The 21090-nt window shown below is 50.2% G+C and overlaps 1 protein-coding gene across 3 annotated transcripts in view; it reads right to left on the reverse strand.

Annotated features, from left to right (window-relative positions):
* AGBL2 (AGBL carboxypeptidase 2) overlaps window positions 1-21090 on the reverse strand; it is a 226613-nt gene that overhangs the window by 202200 nt on the left and 3323 nt on the right. For all 3 annotated transcript variants that reach the window (XM_063944554.1, XM_063944555.1, XM_063944553.1), the window contains exon 3: window positions 11682-11745. In XM_063944554.1, the coding sequence (XP_063800624.1) occupies window positions 11682-11745 (64 nt within the window). The remainder of the gene's footprint in view (window positions 1-11681; window positions 11746-21090) is intronic.

Here is a 21090-nt window from a genome sequence, read left to right on the forward strand (position 1 = left end):
AGGGGGCCATTCAGTCTCTGCTGAATGCTGCAGTCGTGATTCCGGTCCCTGTGCAGGAACAGGGGCAGGGTTATTATTCCAGTCTGTTTGTGGTACCAAAACCAGATGGCTCAGTCAGGCCAATATTGAACCTAAAGGGTCTCAATCAATACGTCACTTACTACAGATTCAAGATGGAATCTCTCAGGTCAGTAATTGCAGGTTTAGAGCCACAGGAATTCATGATTGCGCTGGATCTCAAAGATGCGAACTTACACATTCCGATTTGGCCACCTCATCAGAGTTTCTTAAGGTTTGCAATAAGGCGAGACCACTACCAGTTTCAGGCTCTGCCGTTTGGCCTCTCATCAGCGCCTCGGGTATTCACCAAGGTGATGTCCGTGATGATAGCTCATCTCAGGTCCCTAGGAGTAATAATTGTTCCGTATTTGGACGATCTACTCATCAAGGCTCCGTCTCAACAGATGCTTCTCCAGCATGCGTTGCTAACGTACAATGTACTAGTTCAGCACGGTTGGATAGTCAGTTTCAAGAAATCACAGCTAATTCCGTCTCAACGACTTCAATTCCTAGGGATGATTTTCGATACAGTAAATCAAAAAATTTACCTACCACAACAAAAAGTACAGGTCATTCGTCATCTGGTACAATTAGTGCTCAAGCCACGCACAGTCTCAGTACATTTGTGCATTCGCCTTTTAGGCACAATGGTGGCGGCTTTCGAAGCACTTCAGTTCGGAAGATTTCACTCACGTCCGTTTCAACTGGAGGTGCTAGCACAGTGGTCGGGCTCACATCTGCAGATTCACCACAGGGTGAGATTGTCGCCACAGGTCAGGGTGTCTCTTCTCTGGTGGCTAAAGATACACAATCTATCTGCAGGGAGACGGTTCGGCGTCGGGAATTGGATAATTCTTTCAACAGACGCGAGTCTCAGAGGTTGGGGAGCTGTAGTTCAGAGTTATCGGCTCCAGGGCCTCTGGGCAGATCACGAGAAATTGCTATCTATAAATGTCCTGGAACTCCGGGCGATTTACAATGCACTAAGACAAGCAGTGCACATGTTTCGTTTTCAGACTGTTCAGGTGCAGTCAGACAATGCGACGGCGGTCGCATACATAAACAAACAGGGAGGAACGAGAAGCCGCATGGCAATGCGGGAAGTAGCTCGGATCCTCAGATGGGCCGAATATCACCAGGTGATATTGTCGGCAGTGTTCATTCCGGGAGTGGACAACTGGGAGGCAGATTTTCTCAGTCGTCGGGATTTTCATCCAGGAGAGTGGGCATTAAATCCAGAAGTGTTTCAGATGTTGATCCAGAGGTGGGGTTACCCTCAGGTGGATCTGATGGCATCCCGCCACAATCATCAGGTGTCACGATATGTGTCCAGAACGAGAGATCCAAAGGCAGTGGCGGTGGATGCTCTCACAGCCGCGTGGCCGTACAGCCTCGTGTATCTGTTTCCACCGTTTCCGCTGCTCCCGCTGTTGCTAAAACGGATCAAGAGAGGGTCCGTCACAGTCATACTAATAGCGCCTCATTGGCCTCGGAGAACTTGGTTCTCGGATCTCCTCGGACTACTCGCAGACGATCCTTGGCCACTCCCACTACGTCCGGACCTGTTACAACAGGGTCCGTTCCTTTACCCCGATTTAGCGCGGCTGCGTTTGACGGGGTGGCTGTTGAAAAAGCCATCTTGAGAAGAGAGGGCATTCCTGAGTCTGTTATTCCAACCATGATACGAGCTAGGAAGCCGGTTACGGCAGCTCATTATTACAGAATCTGGCGTACTTATATAGGTTGGTGTGAAGCTCGGAGGTTTCCGACATCATCCTTTAAATTATCCCGTTTTTTGTTATTTTTACAGAGGGGGTTAGATGGAGGACTACGTCTATCCACACTAAAGGGGCAGGTATCTGCATTGTCAATTTACTTTCAAAGGAAATTGGCTTTGTTGCCGTCGGTACACACGTTTCTGCAGGGTGTACTGAGGGTACAGCCTCCATTCATTCCACCTACAGCGCCATGGGACTTGAATCTGGTTTTAGATTTCTTACAGTCCTTTTACTTTGAACCCTTACAACAAGTGGATATTAAATTTCTCACTTGGAAAACGATTTTTCTTTTAGCCTTAGCTTCGGCAAGGCGTGTTTCAGATTTGGGTGCCTTGTCGTGCAAGTCACCGTATTTAGTTTTTCATGATGACAGAGCGGAACTTCGGACGAATCCCGCTTTCCTACCAAAGGTAGTGTCGTCTTTTCACATCAATCAACCAATAGTAGTTCCGGTATTAACAGAAAATTCCGGAACGTTGGATGTGGTTCGCGCATTACGCGTTTATGTATCCCGAACGTCTACAGTTCGTAAGACGGATACGTTGTTTGTTCTCTATGATGCGGCCAAGAGGGGTTGGCCAGCCTCTAAGCAGACCTTATCCAGATGGATTAGACTGACCATACGTCAGGCTTACCTTCATGCTAGGTTACAGCCACCTACATCAGTAACAGCTCATTCCACACGTTCTGTGGGAACATCATGGGCAGCGAGTCGTGGGGCTTCTACGACACAGCTTTGCCGTGCGGCTACTTGGTCTTCAGTGCACACGTTTGTGCGCTTTTACAAGTTTGATACGTTTGCGGCACCAGCATCTAGCTTTGGCCGCCTGGTGTTACAGGTGCCAAACAGCTCTCCCGCCCACGGGGGAAACTTTGGTACGTCCCAAGAGTACTCCAGTGACCCCTAGTGGATGAAAAAGAAAATAGGATTTTGGTACTTACCAGGTAAATCCTTTTCTTTGAATCCATAGGGGGCACTGGACGCCCACCCAGAGCAGTTTACCTGTTTTTAGAGTAAGTTCAGTGGTTCTTATGGTAACACACTTTCACGACTGGTTTAAATTTAATAAATGTTAATCAGTTATGGTGTCAACTGTTTTAGTTGTCGGTTACGTTTTGTGTCAACTTTATTGTTGTCCGTGAGGTTATATGTAATTCTCCTTTGTCAATCTCTCTATCGGTCCTGTTCGGCTCAGTAAAAAACACTGAGGTGCTCGAGGATATGGAGGGGAGGAGTAGTCTCAAAAATTAATTTATTCAGTGCCTTCTTCCGGTGGAAGCCGTCCATATCCCAAGAGTACTCCAGTGCCCCCTATGGATTCAAAGAAAAGGATTTACCTGGTAAGTACCAAAATCCTATTTTTAAAGCAGTTGCACAGTGGTTAGCATTGCTATAGTGCTGGAGTCAACAGTTCTATTCCAACCATGGCACTAAATGTAGTTCCAACCAGGGCACTATATGTGTGGAGTTTATATGCTCTTCCTGTGTGTGTATAGGGTTGTTTCAGTTTTCTCCAACAGCCCATACTGCTAGATAGTATGACAGTATGCTAGACTGATTCGTGGTTGGCTGATAGGTCATTTAGACTGTAAGTTCCCCTTGGACAGGAACTGATGTGAATGAGCAAACATTCTCTGCCTATTCCTCACTGTTGTCCGATACTACACCCTGAAGGCCCCCATACACTACAACGATACGTCTGAGGCTGAAGTCGGAGGCGATTTCCCTTGAACTCTCCCGGGAGTGGTTCCATATGATTCCATACGATTTGGTACATTTTGCATGCAATATATTGTATGCGATCCCAGCCGATCAGCATAGCTGATTTGTGGAAGCCCTCCTGCCTCCACAGCCAGGCTGCGAAGGCAGATGCAGGGCAGCCATTTTTCTTGTCGCAGCGGGTGCGTGTGACATCACGTAGCCTCCCCAAACCCGCCGCCGTTTCTGTGGACCCACCCGCCCAATGCTGAGTCGACGCCCCTGCAACACCGTGTCGCCGCCCCGCGAGCGCCTCTGTCTGTCAATCAGGCAGGGAGGTCGCATACTGATATGCAATCGCTGTTCCCCGGGCCCGCGCATGCGCAGTACGGGTCCCACATGTTCGCAGTATGACGGGACACGGGGAGATGCGATCGCATATCAGTAGCGACTGTTACTAAATAGGGTCCTATGTCATTGACCTATCTGCTTGATGTCGGTGTGATGTGTGAAGGGATGCTTTGTAAGCATGCATCTCTATGTATATCATACTGATTTGCTGTTGCCAATGCAAGTGTTATGATTCCCGTACTCCAGACCAGAGGAGATCTTTATGGCAGAGGTCTGAGTACTGGAAAGATATGCTGGTACGGGAGCAGGAAAGCCTAGTAACCCCTGGCGCCCTAACTCCGTTGTCTCGCCCGTGTTATCAGAAATCCCCTGCGAGACTATGGTTGCTTGAGCCCATGGCAGCCGCGTTCGAAGGGCGGATTATGTCTGCCCAACCCCGATGCCCCCTCAGGTCTTAATGGGAGACAAAGGGAAATCCGAGACAGGGTGATAACAAGGGGCCCTCTGACTAAGCAACCAGGCCAGGGGTTACAAGCTATCTAACTTAAACCAAAAGTATGTGCGGACAAACCGCCAGGGAAAAGGACAACCAAAGATCCACTGATCCGTTACTCCTATCCAGCACCGCTGGATACCAGAGTGGATTTGTGGGAGCGGAATCCTCCGCAAAAGCTCCAGAACACAATAAACTAAATAATAAATAGTAAGCGGTCAAGCCGCAACACACGGCTACGCCGCGACTCACGAACACCACAGGATGTTAAAGGTGCTCAGTCGGACTCCAGGAATAGATGACAAATTCCGAGTACTGGATCACTGAGGACAGGAACAACCGGGTTGAGCAGGACTGGAAACTCTCTGTAACTGACACAGCAAACAGGAAGCTATCACCGGCGTCTGTGAGAAGTCCTGAGAGTGCTTAAATTTGGGAGCCCTCCAATCATGATCCAGACAGGGTAATCACATAATGATGCCGTGCAGCTGCATGCTGCACGGCCAGAATACACAAGCACTGATTAATTAAGACCCAGCAACGGGGAACGCGGTCTGACCGTGGCGTCCCCGTTGCCAGGGTCTGAGCGGCTCCGTGCGCCCGGCGTCTAGCGTTGCTAGGGAGCCGGCGGCTGTCTGCCTGCGGCGTCCCTAGTTGCTAGGCGCCGGGCCGCACTGACGGGCGGACCCTCGGCGCCTAACAGTACCCCCCCCTTGAGGAGGGGTCAAGGAACCCCTAAGGCCAGGTTTCTGAGGAAATTCTCGAAAAAATGCCCTTTTGAGCCTCGGGGCATGGAGATCCTCATCCAGGACCCAAGACCTTTCTTCTGGACCATAACCTCTCCAATGTACCAAAAAATAAAGCCGACCCCGGGACAACTTGGAATCGAGAACCTTCTCCACTAAGAACTCCTGCTGACCCTGTACATCTATTGGTGATTTCCCCTGAGAGATCTTGCGAGGAAATCTACTGGACGAAACATATGGTTTTAACAAGGAGCAATGGAAGGTATTTCCGATCCGTAAAGTTTTTGGTAAACGTAACCGGAAAGCCACTGGATTGACTTTTTTGATAATATGAAATGGTCCAATAAATTTAGGACCCAATCTGGCTGAGGTTTGTCGAAGTTTAATGTTGCGAGTCGACAACCATACCCTATCTCCAACTTTAAAAGTGCACGGCCGCCGGAGCCTGTCAGAAAATTTTTTCTCCCGAAATGCCGCTTTTCTGAGAGCCAGGTGCACTTTTCTCCAAATGAGTTTGAGATGAGAGGTCAAGGTCAGTGAGGAGACAGAGGAATGTTGAAAAAAGGAATTAGCTCTGGGGTGAAAACCAAAAACTGTAAAAAATGGAGATACATTGGTGGAGGAATGACAGGCATTGTTGTAAGCAAACTCGGCAAACGGAAGAAACTCAGACCAGTCATTTTGGAGTTTGGCCGAGTACAAACGCAAATATTGTTTCAATGATTGATTAACTCGCTCAGTCTGCCCGTTGGATTGGGGATGGTAGCCAGACGTTAAAGATAATTTCATCTTTAATGAGGCACAAAAAGACTTCCAAAATTGTGCAATGAATTGTGGACCCCGATCAGAAACAATATCAGTGGGTAACCCATGGAGTCTGAAAACATGGCGGAGGAACAAGACTGCCAATCCCTGGGCAGATGGCAATCGGGGAAGAGCAATGAAATGGGCCATTTTGCTAAAACGGTCCACTACCACCCATATGACTCGGCATCCGGCTGACAGAGGGAGGTCCACCACAAAATCCATGGAAATATGAGACCATGGCCTAAGAGGAACATTCAAGGGCATAAGTTGACCGATAGGCAAGGAACGGGGAACCTTATGCTGTGCACAGACCTGACAAGAAAAAACAAACTCCTTAGTGTCTTTGGAAAGACCAGGCCACCATACCGAGCGGGAAACTAATTCAAAAGTTTTAGCGATCCCCGGATGCCCGGCAACCTTGCTATCATGAAACTCCGTCAAAACCGTTGCTCTCAAAAACTCGGGAACATAAAGACGACCAGCAGGAGTATTTCCAGGAGCTTGATGTTGAAGCTGCTTTAACTGGGTAAATAAATCTTGTGTGAGACCTGCCCGAATGACTGAAGACGGAAGTATGTGAGTAACAGGACTGTTGTCTTGAACTGGAAGAAAACTGCGTGACAGGGCATCTGCCTTGGTATTCTTGGAACCTGGCCTGAAGGTGATAATGAACTTGAAACGAGTAAAAAATAAAGCCCACCGAGCTTGCCGGGCATTCAGCCGTTTAGCTGATTCAATGTATTGAAGATTTTTGTGATCAGTCAAAACTGAAATGGTATGAGTGGCTCCTTCAAGCCAATGCCTCCACTCCTCGAAAGCCCATTTAATAGCCAGTAATTCCCGGTTACCAACATCGTAGTTGGATTCAGCAGATGAGAATTTCCTGGACATAAAGGCACAAGGATGTAATTCCAGGGAATCCGGATCCTTCTGAGATAGGATAGCCCCTACTCCAACCTCCGAGGCATCAACCTCAACAATGAAAGGCAATTCTGGGTTGGGATGTCTGAGGACCGGGGCTGAGACAAAGGCTTGTTTCAAGGCCTGAAAAGATAACTCCGCTTCACGTGACCAGTTGGTAGGATCTGCTCCCTTTTTAGTCAGTGCCACAATGGGAGCAACTAGGTCAGAGAAAGAGTGAATAAATCTTCTATAGTAATTCGCAAACCCTAAAAAGCGCTGAATTGCTTTTAAATTGGTGGGTTGCGCCCAACTAAGGATGGCTTGGAGCTTCTTTGGTTCCATACAGAATCCCCGAGGGGAAATAATGTACCCTAAAAAGGATACCTCCGTGACATGAAATTCACACTTCTCCAGCTTGGCATAAAGGTGATTTTCACGTAATTTTTTTAGAACCTGACGCACCTGGGTAACATGTTGTTCAATAGAGTCAGAATATATCAAAATATCGTCTAAGTAGACTACAACGAATCTTCCAAGAAATTCACGGAGCACATCGTTAATGAGATCCTGGAAAACTGCCGGAGCGTTGGACAGGCCGAATGGCATAACCAGATACTCATAGTGGCCTGATTGAGTACTGAATGCCGTTTTCCACTCATCCCCCGACTTGATTCTGATGAGGTTATATGCTCCTCTCAGGTCAATCTTAGAAAAAATCACAGCCGAACGTAGCTGATCAAAGAGGACAGAAATCAGCGGCAAAGGGTAAGTATTCTTTACTGAGATTTTATTCAAGGCTCTAAAGTCAATGCAAGGTCTGAGTGATCCATCCTTCTTCTCCACGAAGAAGAAGCCTGCACTTAAAGGGGATTTAGATGGCCTGATAAATCCTTTCCCTAGGCTTTCTTTAACATACTCATTCATGGCCACAGTTTCAGGTCCGGACAATGCATATAACCTTCCCTTAGGCAAAGTGGCACCAGGAATTAACTCGATAGCACAATCATAAGGCCTATGGGGAGGCAGAATATCCGCATTGCCCTTGGAAAATACATCAACAAAATCCTGGTATTCCACAGGAATGGGTGCGGGAATGACAGCAGCTATTCTAATGGGAAGCGTAATACATTCCTTATTACAGATGGTACCCCATTGTAAGATCTCCCCCGACTGCCAATCAATGATGGGATTATGAAAGGCCAGCCAAGGGTGACCCAGAACCACAGGAACTGCTGGGCAATGGGTAAGGAAAAACTCAATCTTTTCAGAATGCAGAGCTCCTACCGAAAGTAGAACAGGAGGTGTACAGAGAGAAATAACCCCATTGGACAAGGTACTCCCATCTAAACCATGCATGGTGATACACCTACCCAAGGCTAACTGAGGAATACCTAAGGCCTTAGCCCATGTTAAATCCATAAAGTTCCCTGCAGCTCCACTGTCCACAAAAGCCGAGACCGAGGAACAGAGGCTGCCAAAGGAAACTTTAGCTGGAAGCAACAGTGAATTATTTGAGGAGATAAGCTGCAGACCAAAGTGAACCCCCTCACAACTCACTTGGTCGAGGCGTTTCCCGACTTGTTCGGACAACTACGGGCAAAATGTCCCTTACCCCCACAGTATAAACAAAGACCAGAATTTTGCCTTCTGGTTCTTTCTTCAGGAGACAGTTTGGAGAGGCCTATCTGCATGGGCTCCTCTATGTCCACAGGAATGGAAAAAACACAAGGAGAAGACCCGACAGATGCTCCTTTTTCAGCCCTCCGCTCTCTGAGACGACGATCAATTTTAATAGAGAGCTCCATGAGTTTATCGAGAGTCTCAGGAGCGGGATACTGAAGGAGACTGTCCTTTATAGACTCGGATAAGCCGAGGCGAAACTGACTGCGCAGGGCTGGGTCATTCCATCCACAGTCGTTCGACCAACGGCGAAACTCCGTACAATAAATCTCTGCGGGATTCCTACCCTGTCTGAGAGCACGCAACTGACTCTCGGCGGATGCCTCTCTATCCGGGTCGTCATACAATAGCCCTAAAGACCCCAGAAAGGCGTCTACAGACAATAAAGCCGGATCGTCTGTCTTTAAGCCAAAAGCCCAGGTCTGAGGATCCCCCTGTAGCAAAGAAATAATAATTCCTACCCGCTGAGATTCCGTACCTGAGGAGACTGGTCTTAAACGAAAATACAGTTTACAAGACTCTTTAAAATTAAAAAACTGCTTTCTATCCCCAGAAAAACGGTCAGGCAGATGCATTTTTGGTTCAGGAATGACCCTCGGGGAAGTCCGTAACAGATCTTCCTGTGACCTCACCCGAAGGGACAGATCTTGAACCATCTGAGTAAGCTCTTGAATCTGGCTAACTAAAAGCTGGCCAGGATTTGGCCCAACACCGGAGGGATTCATGAGGCTGACAAATCTCCCAACAGAATAAGGGAAAAAATTAACTCCTGTTTAATTTTAAATTTTAGTCTGGCCAGTGATAATGTTATGATTCCCGTACTCCAGACCAGAGGAGATCTTTATGGCAGAGGTCTGAGTACTGGAAAGATATGCTGGTACGGGAGCAGGAAAGCCTAGTAACCCCTGGCGCCCTAACTCCGTTGTCTCGCCCGTGTTATCAGAAATCCCCTGCGAGACTATGGTTGCTTGAGCCCATGGCAGCCGCGTTCGAAGGGCGGATTATGTCTGCCCAACCCCGATGCCCCCTCAGGTCTTAATGGGAGACAAAGGGAAATCCGAGACAGGGTGATAACAAGGGGCCCTCTGACTAAGCAACCAGGCCAGGGGTTACAAGCTATCTAACTTAAACCAAAAGTATGTGCGGACAAACCGCCAGGGAAAAGGACAACCAAAGATCCACTGATCCGTTACTCCTATCCAGCACCGCTGGATACCAGAGTGGATTTGTGGGAGCGGAATCCTCCGCAAAAGCTCCAGAACACAATAAACTAAATAATAAATAGTAAGCGGTCAAGCCGCAACACACGGCTACGCCGCGACTCACGAACACCACAGGATGTTAAAGGTGCTCGGTCGGACTCCAGGAATAGATGACAAATTCCGAGTACTGGATCACTGAGGACAGGAACAACCGGGTTGAGCAGGACTGGAAACTCTCTGTAACTGACACAGCAAACAGGAAGCTATCACCGGCGTCTGTGAGAAGTCCTGAGAGTGCTTAAATTTGGGAGCCCTCCAATCATGATCCAGACAGGGTAATCACATAATGATGCCGTGCAGCTGCATGCTGCACGGCCAGAATACACAAGCACTGATTAATTAAGACCCAGCAACGGGGAACGCGGTCTGACCGTGGCGTCCCCGTTGCTAGGGTCTGAGCGGCTCCGTGCGCCCGGCGTCTAGCGTTGCTAGGGAGCCGGCGGCTGTCTGCCTGCGGCGTCCCTAGTTGCTAGGCGCCGGGCCGCACTGACGGGCGGACCCTCGGCGCCTAACAGCAAGTTGTATAATTTATGCTTCCAAAATAATAATAATAATAATAATAAGAAGAAGAATTATAATCGCAACATTATACAGTATAGGGCCTAATTCAGACCTGATTGTAGATGTGCTAAATCTACGATCAGTCACACAGACATGCGGGGGGACGCCCAGCACAGAGCTAGTCCGCCCGCATGTCAGGCCATACCCCGCCTCACAAGTACAAAAGCATCGCATGGCAGCGATGCTTTTGAACGTGAAGAGTAGCTCGCTACCAACGCAGCTCCTGCACGCTGGCAGGAAGATACTCATCGCTATCCGGGTCGCAGCGGCTGCGTGTGACATCACACAGGCGCTGCGGCACGCCCCCGCACGGTCCAGGCAACGCCTGCATTGCCCAGACCATGCCAGCCCACCCGCTCCAGCCCAGCGACCGCCTCTGCCTGTCAGTTAGGCAGAGGCGATCACAGGACTGAGATGGCCGCCGGCTGTCTGGCATGCGCCGGCGCACTGTGGCGCTGACACATGCGCAGTTCAGACCTGATCGGCTGCTGTGCAAAAACGCACAGCAGCGATCAGGTCTGAATTAGGCCCATAGAGCGCTGTATGTATCTTGCGGTGAGCCGCAACTAGGGCCTAATTCAGCATGGATCGTAGTTCTACAATCCATTACACTAACATACAGGAGGACACCCAGCACAAGGCAGGTCCGTCCTGCATGCCGCGTCCTGCCTCCCTCTGCACACATGTGAAAGCATCACTCAGTGCTGATGCTTTTGCATGTTTAGAGTACCCCTTTGCCTACGCAGCTGTCACGGCCCGCCCCGTGAACGCATCGGACTCACATGTGTTGTCTGGACTACGCCCCCTACCCCCAATGCTGCCATGACGACCCTTAAACGTCGATGCAACGCCACCGCCACAACGCCCCCTCCCGCCCAGCGAACGTCTCTGTCTGTCAATCAGGCAGAGGCGTTTGCAGATGTGAGATGCCATTGCATCTCACAGTGTGCACATGCGGCTTCTGCGCATGCACACACTTCAAAAAGCCCCAGTATGCAAACGCAATCATACCTTGGTTCAATGCTGAATCAGGCCCCATATCCATGTTTGCTCTTCTACTAGTCATCATGACAAAGATACGCCCAGAATCAGGGGTATTTACTCTTAAGCCGAGTAATACATAGCCACAGATGCATCATTATGGCCTCCCTACACTTCCCTCCATCGGTTGCCAGTCAAAGCATGCAGCTATCAAGCTCTCATGAAGCCCCAGGTGCTAGAAGTCCATACAAACAGCAGTTTTATTACAGCACTTTATTAATGTTTCCATTAAAGATTATAAAAAGAAAGGAGATACTTCCACAATCGCTATGGGTTACAGTAGCTTTTCTATGCTCTTACCTTTAAAATATCCATAGTACCTCAGGTGATGACGCATGAAGCTGTCGTATGGGTCTCTCGGGAGCTGGAAAAGATACACACTGTGAGATTACTTTATATGTCCTGTAAATTATCATATTTGCTCAATCTAAACCAACATTGCTTCCGCATGCCACCAATAGATCCCCTGCATACTGTACAACGCCACTCTCCAGGATGTAATATAGCAGTCACAGTGGCGAGAAGACATACAGCCACCAATAGATCTCCTGCATATTGTACAACGCCACTCTCCAGGATGTAATATAGCAGTCATAGTGGCGAGAAGACATACAGCCACCAATAGATCCCCTGCATGCTGTACGGCGCCACTTTACAGGATGTATTATAGCAGTCACAGTGGCGAGAAGATATACAGCCACCAATAGATCCCCTGCATACTGTACAGCGCCACTCCCCAGGATGTAATATAGCAGTCACAGTGGCGAGAAGACATATAGCCACCAATAGATCCCCTGCATACTGTGCAGCGCCACTTTACAGGATGTAATATAGCAGTCACAGTGGCAAGAAGACATACAGCCACCAACAACAGAAATATTATACAGCAACCACTAATCAAAAGTTACACTCACAATAGCCTGCCTGTTACACAGCCACAATACCAAGTTACATTGTTTAAAATCTCACAATGATTAGCTTGTTGGCAGGTCACTACTAGTAAATTACACCTGCTTAATACTACAGATTATGGGGCTTATTCAGGGATGAACGTAGATCACTGTGTTTGCAGCCAGATCTGCGTTTATCTCTGCACATGCAGGGGCCGCCCAGCACAGACAGGGCAAGACCGCCCAGCATGTGTGGGGCCACATCCCGATGCGTCCACAATCTAATTGCAGATGCATCGGAACTAGGGCTACCCCTGGCAGTGCAGCCTGGCTGTGCTATCAAGCGGTCAGTGGCCATTTTTTGGGTGGGAGCGGCTGCGTGTGACATAATGAAGTCGCCACGAAAATGGTCCTGTCCCACCCACGTTTTGTGCGGCCCGCCCAGGTAACGCTTGGTTGCCTCCCCTGCCCTCCCACCAAACGTCCTGAGTTGTCAATCATAATACAGTCGCAGTGTGAAGGGTCGTGCACATGCACTACGGCAAGTGCGCGTGCGCAGATGGCCCAAATGCAGCCGCTGCGTAGGAACGCGCGGCTGCGTTCGGGTCTGAATAGACCCCTATAAACAGACTCCAAATAATGCTCAGTTTATTTTGTTCCGATGTTCATTGAAAATTATCATCATACAAACACTACTCTTATAGGATACTACATGTTCTTAACGTAACCTGCTCATAATACAAGTATACAGTATTACACTCTACACAGGCATAGGTCACTGTACCTCCAACATAATCCACCCTCTGTACAAGTCTATTATACTACATCATGCATAGGTCACTACACCCTCCAACGTGACCTGTCCATAATACAAATGTATTACTTTTATACAGGCATAGGACTCTAAACCTCCAATATGACCTGACCAGAATACAGTCTAATACACTCTATACAGACATAGGACATTACACCCCCAGGATGACCTGACCACTACACCTGACCACAATACCACCCCTGTCTGTTTGCCCCTCCCCTTTAGAATGTAAGCTCTCACGAGCAGGGCCCTCTCCCTTCATGTGCTTATCCTTTCTTACTTAGACTATCTTCTACACTATACTCCTTACATCAACACCAGGGGTGGATCTAGGGGCAGGCAAGTAGGGCATTCGCCAGGAGAGCTGCAACCTGAGGGCACCTTTCGCAGTCACTCCACCGGCGCCATCATACATTCCACATGAGGCATATATAATGTTGCAGTGATGTAAGCTGCCATAAGTGCTGCTGCTACTGGAAATGGAATGTGTGCGGTAATACTGTAATTATCCCAGGAGCCTGCTGCGAACACATCCGGCTGCTGCAGGGAGGAGCTCGACACCCGATGCCAGCGTGTCTATGATACAAACTTCACGACCATGTTCTCCATGGTGTCAGCCTGCACCGGTGCCTGGTGGTTGCACTGCCGAAACAGGCGCTTTACCGGAAGAGTGAGTTCAAAATGCTTCACAGTCCTGGCAGCAGCGTAGTGCCTGTGTGTGATGCTGGGACTGGGTGTCAGTCAATGTGCGGCCAGCCCTTCTCTTCGGTGATGCGGTGACAACAGCCTGAAGCATAAAATGGTGTCAGGGGCATAACTGTATGTGACATAATGTGTAATGGGCGTTATGGTGTGTGGCATAATGTGTAATGGACGTTACGGTGTGTGGCATAATGTGTAATAGGCATTACAATGTGTGGAATAATGTGTAATGGGTGTTACGGTGTGTGGCATAATGTGTAATGGGCATTACAATGTGTGGAATAATGTGTAATGGGTGTTACGGTGTGTGGCATAATGTGTAATGGGCATTACAATGTGTGGAATAATGTGTAATGGGTATTACGGTGTGTGGCATAATGCGTAATGAGCATTACGGCGTGTGGCATAATGCGTAATGAGCATTACGGTGTGTGGCATAATGTGGAATGGGCATTATGGTGTGTGGTAACGTGTATTTTGAATATTTTTAAAAATAAAACCTGACGTCTATTTCAGTGAAATTTTTATTTCTACACTACACAATGTAACAATTGAGAAACAAATTGTTTCAGTTGCCTTTTCCCTTGTACACATAACATTATACATGTGTCCCACCTGGTTGGGTATGGAATGGCGGCATCCTGACAGCGAGAATCCCGACACCAGACAGACGGGGGGAAGTATTTTACCCCCCTCCCATCCCCAACCCTAAACCTCCGTGGGTGTCGACTATGGCTAACACTCCGGGGAGTGTCGGCTATGGCTACCCCACCCTAGTTCCTAACCCTTACCCTCCCCCCCAGTGCCTAATCCTAAAGGTGTGTACACGGATGGATAAATCAGTACTTCAGATGGTTTACATCCAGGGGTAATACAGTAGCTTACAGCAGTGCTTGTAGCACCATGGTAGTCATTCCGAGTTGTTCGCTCGCTAGCTGTTTTTAGCAGCCGTGCAAACGCTATGCCGCCTCCCACTGGGAGTGTATTTTAGCTTAGCAGAAGTGCGAACGAAAGGATCGCAGAGCGGCGGCAAAAATTTTTGTGCAGTTTTAGAGTAGCTCAATACCTACTCAGCGCTTGCGATGACTTCAGACTGTTCAGTTCCTGTTTTGACGTCACAAACACGCCCTGCGTTCGCCCAGCCACGCCTGCGTTTTTCCTGGCACGCCTGCGTTTTTTCAAACACTCCCTGAAAACGGTCAGTTGACACCCAGAAACGCCCACTTTATGTCAATCACTCTGCGGCCAGCAGTGCGACTGAAATGCTTCGCTAGACCCTGTGTGAAACTAAATCGTTTGTTGTAACAGTACGTTGCGCATACGTATGCGCAGAAGTGCAGTTTTTTTGCCAGATCGCTGCACAGCGAACGAATGCAGCTAGCGATCAACTCAGAATGACCACCCATGTACCAACTGCTGCTCACAGGTGCAACACCAGGTGACTGAAGATCAGAAAAAGGCATTGTGTGACTGTAGGTGCCAACGGTTGCTGGGGGGAGGGTCGCGGGTACTGGGGGGTATTGCAAGGTGGTCTCAGGGGTAAGGGGGCTGGAGCTGTTGATGGGAGGGTTACATGGGTGCCACAATTGCAGGTGAGGTGCGGGGCTGCAGTGATCGCGGGTGGTGTGCGGCGGTGGCACGATTGTGGAAGGTGCAATTATCGCGCATGGAATGTGGGGGTGCAGCGATTGTGGGTGGGGTGCGGGGGTGCCCTGATCCTTGTGTGGGTGGAGGGGCGTGCGGCACAGAGGTGAGGGAATCGGGCACTGATCTATTACTGTTGGTGATCGCAAGGAAGGTGCGGGCAGAGGACACTGAAGATGCTCCTCTGGGTGGTGCTCACGTGGGAGTGAGGAGATCAGAGGGGTAGCTAGGGTTTTCGAGCCCAGGGGGCAAGATGGAAAATGGCGCCCCCCCCAAAAAAAAAACCACCCAAAAAGAAGCATGTGCGCGCGTGCGACGGAAAAACGGGCGTGGTCACACTCCAGAAGGGGTGTGGCCACGCTCCAGAAGGGGTGTGGCCACTGAAAATGGCCCACAGTGCCAGTTACATTGCCCCACAGTACCAGATACAACGACCCACAGTGCCGGATACATGCCCCACAGTGCCAGATACATTGCCCCACAGTGCCAGATACATGCCCCACTCAGTGCCAGATACATGCCCCACAGTGCCAGTTACATTGCCCCACAGTGCCAGTTACATTGCCCCACAGTGCCAGTTACATTGCCCCACAGTGCCGGATACATGCCCCACAGTGCCGGATACATGCCCCACAGTGCCAGATACATTGCCCCACAGTGCCAGATACATGCCCCACACAGTGCCAGATACATGCCCCACAGTGCCAGTTACATTGCCTCACAGTGCCAGTTACATTGCCCCACAGTACCGGATACATGCCCCACAGTGCCGGATACATGCCCCACAGTGCCAGATACATGCCCCACAGTGCCAGATACATGCCCCACAGTGCCAGATACATGCCCCACTCAGTGCCAGATACATACCCCACAGTGCCAGTTACATTGGCCCACAGTGCCAGTTACATTGCCCCACAGTGCCAGATACATGCCCCACTGTGCCAGTTACATTGCCCCACAGTGCCGAATACATTGCCCCACAGTGCCAGATACATTGCCCCACAGTGCCAGATACAGTGCCCTACAGTGCCAGTTACATGCCCCACAGTGCCAGTTACATGCCCCACAGTGCCAGTTACATGCCCCACAGTGCCAGGTACATGCCCCACAGTGCCAGTTACATGCCCCACAGTGCCAGGCCCCACTCAGTGCCAGTTACATGCCCCATTTGGTGCCAGATACATGCCGCACTGTGCAGCCGCCGACCCCCATCCCCCCCCCCCCCCTCACTCATTGGCCGCTTGTTGTTGCTATGTGAGGGGAGGAGAGCGCAGCGCAGCGCCCCTCCTTCCCCTCACCGCTCCAGGTCTCCGGCGGCTGTCTGGCGCCGGTTCACTAGCCAATCAGAGCTCGCGGACTGGCAGCCAATCAGGAGCCGGTCCGCAAGCTCTGATTGGCTAACGCCAGAGAAGCGCTGCGCTCTACTCCCCTCACATTTCGGGTTGACGGGGGCGAGTGGGGCATGATGCCCTGGCCGGCGGCAGCGCCCCCCTCTCCTGGGCCTGCCAAGGCGCCCAGGGCACGTGCCCCACTCGCCCTACCCTAGATACGCCTCTGGAGGAGATGCCAGGTGTTCACGAGTGCTGTGCTAGCAGGCCAGGGGACACTACTCATCAGCACTGCTGCCACTTACAGACAGGGATGGAGGAGTGCGGGGGGTGCCGCGATCGTGGGTGGGGGAGAGCATAGGCGCTGCTATCCGGAGGATTTTGCTGCAATAGCTAGTGGGGCTGCAGGGGGTGGGGGGTGCTGCTCCCGGACTTGGACTTCAGCGTGGGTCAGCACAAAGGCCAGCAACAGCTGCAGCAAAAGAAGAACCCCTTGGGCCTGCACCTAGACAGCCCCAGTGCTACTACCTGACGTCCCAGGGGCAGCAGCCTCAGCAGACCGGGGGAGCAGAGCTGGTCTCCCCCTGCTCCATTTTCCAGTATACCCCACCGTAGCACAGTGCCATGTACCTGGCAGGGCCCCCCCCTGTATGTCCCGGTGTGACAGGGGCAGCCTGGCAGCAGAGAAGTACCGCACCTGCTGCCGCTGGTCCTCTGCCAGCTGCAGCTACCCTTGGTCCTGCTCCCACTCCGCCACTGCCACTGCTGGGGGATTTGGTGGGAAAGGGGAAGCCTGTCAGCAGTAAAGTACTGCCGCCGCTGCCCCTGGTTCTCCTCCAGCTGCCGCTGCCACAGCTGCCACTGAAATTCCTCCCGCTCTGCTGCCAGTGACAGTGGTCCCGACTCCTGCTGACCTACGATGCTGACAGGGGTCCCGGCTCCTGCTGACCTCCGCTGCTGACAGGGGTCCCGGCTCCTGCAGACATCCGCCGCTGACAGGGGTCCCGGCTCCTGCAGACCTCCGCCAATGACGGGTCCAGGATCTGCTGACCTCCGCCGCTGACAGGGGTCCCAACTCCTGCTGACCTCCACCGCTGACAGGAGTCCCGGCTCCTGCTTACCACTGGTGTGACAGGGGCAGACTGGCAACAGTGAAGTACTGCTGCCGCTGCCCATCGTTCTCTGCCAGCCGTTGCCACAGCTAGTCGGATTACAATACAGGGGCAGCGCGGCAGCAGTGATGGATGCTGCAGCTGCCCCTGAACCGCCTCCCAACTCCTACTGACGCTGCCGGGGATCATGAGCTGACAGGGTCAGTCCAGCCAGCAGTGATGATAAAAGAAGTAGGCGGACACTGCTGGCCGGTGTCCGCCTACTTAACGTTCAGTTGGGGGGAAAGTTCCCCCTACACCTGAATGATTAGTTGGGAAAGTCAAACAGGTTTGATTTTCCCAACTAGTTGGACCAACCATTTCTGGACGTTTATCAGCATGTGGGAGCAAACGGCTGATGATCGTTTCCTCCCACACACTGCCAGATTATTGTTCCAACCAGCCAACTAGTTGGCTGGTTGGAACAATGGGGGTCATTCCGACCCGATCGCTCGCTGCATTTTGTCGCAGCGATTGGGTTGGAACTGCGCACGCGCCGGCGCAGCAGTGCGCCGGTGCATGGCAGCCATTGTTGCCTAGCAATCGCCTCTGAGACAGAGGTGGTCGCTGGGCGGGAGGGGGCTGCACTGCGGTGTTAAGTCTCCGTTTAGGGGGTGCGGTCCAGCCAACGATCAACTCAGAATGACCCCCAAAATCGTCCTGATGTATGGTTAGCATAAGTGTAGATCTAATAATCCACACCCTGTGTCTTGAACATCAACCAGGGCCCGATGTTACTTTTAATCTTTCAGTGAATGTGACAACAGTCGAACCATTTAGTTTCCTATTACAGTAATATTAAATTTTCCTTTGTTTGCTCCTTGCAGTGACCTCCGTATATACCATGTGTATATTTATTATTGGTTATATGCTTGGATTACATTATCCCATGTTTTACAGCTCTGTCAAATATACTTTGACTTGTGTAAATACTGGATAACAATGAGAATATGATGCTGTTTCCATTTTGCCAACACTGAATAAGAAACAGATTTTAGCCGACAATGGAGGAGATTTATCAGACAGTAAACATAGTACAAGTGGAGGTGTTGTCCATAGCAACAAAACAGGTTCAAGCTATCATTTATCTTGTACATTCTATAAAATAATAGCTATAATATGATAGGTTTCCATGGCAACACCTCTACTTGTCCTCCTTAGAAGGTCTGAGAAATCTCCCCTAATAACCTGTATATACCAACGTGATCATGTCTCAATATGAAACCCAAATGTGTGACCTTTGTGTGGACTAACTGGCAGTGTTAGAATAACCATACCTGTAGCCTCATAGCTGTGGACGGCTGCTTCTCCTGCTCTCTGTTTGCACTGGGTGTACATTATGTTTACATGGGATAGCAGCATGAAAATTAGGCATAACGGTTGGTAAAGCTTGATGTGGAGGCTATGGGGGTCATTCCAAGTTGATCGCTCACTAGCAACTTTTTACAGCGCTGCAGTCAGATAGCCGCCGCCTATGAGGGAGTGTATTTTCGTTTTGCAAGTGTGCGAACGCGTGTGCAGCCGACGGCACAAAAAAGTTTTTTTGCAGTTTCTGAGTAACTCTGGACTCACTCAGCCCTTGCGATCACTTCAGTCTTTTTGGTCCCGGAATTGACGTCAGACACCCGCCCTGCAAACACTTGGACACACCTGCGTTTTTGCAAACGCTCCCAGAAAACGGTCAGTTGACACACACAAACGCCCTCTTTCTATCAATCACCTTGCGATCGGCTGTGCGAATGGATTCTTCGTTAAATCCATCGCCCCGCACCGATCCTCTTTGTACCTGTATGACGCGCCTGCGCATTGCAGTGCATACGCATGTGCAGTTTTGACGAGATTTAACCTGATTGCAGCACTGCAAAAAGTTGCTAGTGAGCGATCAAATCGGAATGACCCCCTATGTTTCCAACACAAAACTCTACGCCAAACAACAGTAGAATCCATGGCCGCTAGCTGGACTGGCCAGGGGTGGGGGGAGCTGATGGCCTGATGGGCCGCACAGGCCATCTATAAGCATGACTGAGTAGCTCCGAGTCTCAGTGCTAGCCAGCAGGCAGACTTTCTGGGGGAGCCATGCGAAGTTGGGGCATAGAGTGAAGCAACACACCGTTACTTATGGCCATGCCACCTTTATGTGTGCACGCGTGGGCATGGAATTAATGGCAGGGCTGGTTGGTAGCCCCAGTCTGTGGACCTTATTCAGAGATGGACGCAGAACGCTGCATATGCAGCCAGATCTGGGTCCATCTCCATACATGCTGAGGGTTGCCCAGCACAAGGCAAGGCCGCCGAGCATGTGTGATGCGCCGCCTCCCGATGTAATTGTGGACGCATCGAATTAAGGTTGACCCCTGTCAGTGCAGCCTAGCTGCGCTGTCAGGCGGTCCACCGCCACTATTTTTAATTGGAGCAGCTGCCCCATAAACAGTTCCCAGAATGCCCCTGTTCGGCCCGCCATGCCCCCCACACACACACACACCGCATCGACGCCCCGCGAACACCTGCCCGCCTGGATGCAGCCACAAGGAGAAGGGTTGCGCAGTGCGCCAGTGCGCGTGCATAGACCAGGTGGATGCGTGGCTTCGTCCATCTCTGAATTAATCCCTGTGGAGGCATCCTATTAATCTCTAGTGCATAGCAACTTGTCTAGCATATATATAAAACAAAGTTATATATATAAGTTATATATATATATATATATATATATATATATACACACACACACACACACACACACACACTGCATCTAGATACAGAATTACATAAGCTGAGGTATAAGCAGTTGTGCCTTATAGTACACAGTCATCCTTGTCTATAGAGACCAGTGCACATACTTGCAGAACATTGCAAGTCCATGTATGAGACCTGTCAAGCAAAACAATACAACAACCAATCTTACAGAAAAAATACCTTTTTATTGTAAATGCAAAGATCATTTTCAATAGAAGTAACCTCAGTCCAGTCTCTGGTGTTTACCACTGGTGATAACCCTCTTTAGAGAAGCCTATATACCAAGCACTGTGGTGGTGCACCATGTTCCTGTTAGGACCACTGCTGTATAAGTTAATAATAATTTGGCTATCAATACTATTTGGTCGGCACAAGATGTTCAGCTGTGGTCTGGCTTGGGGGGGCACTTGCCCTGCCATTCCAGTCACCCCGCCTGTAGTCTATACT

Source organism: Pseudophryne corroboree, chromosome 11 (assembly GCF_028390025.1).
Source record: "Pseudophryne corroboree isolate aPseCor3 chromosome 11, aPseCor3.hap2, whole genome shotgun sequence".
Taxonomy (NCBI): domain Eukaryota; kingdom Metazoa; phylum Chordata; class Amphibia; order Anura; family Myobatrachidae; genus Pseudophryne; species Pseudophryne corroboree.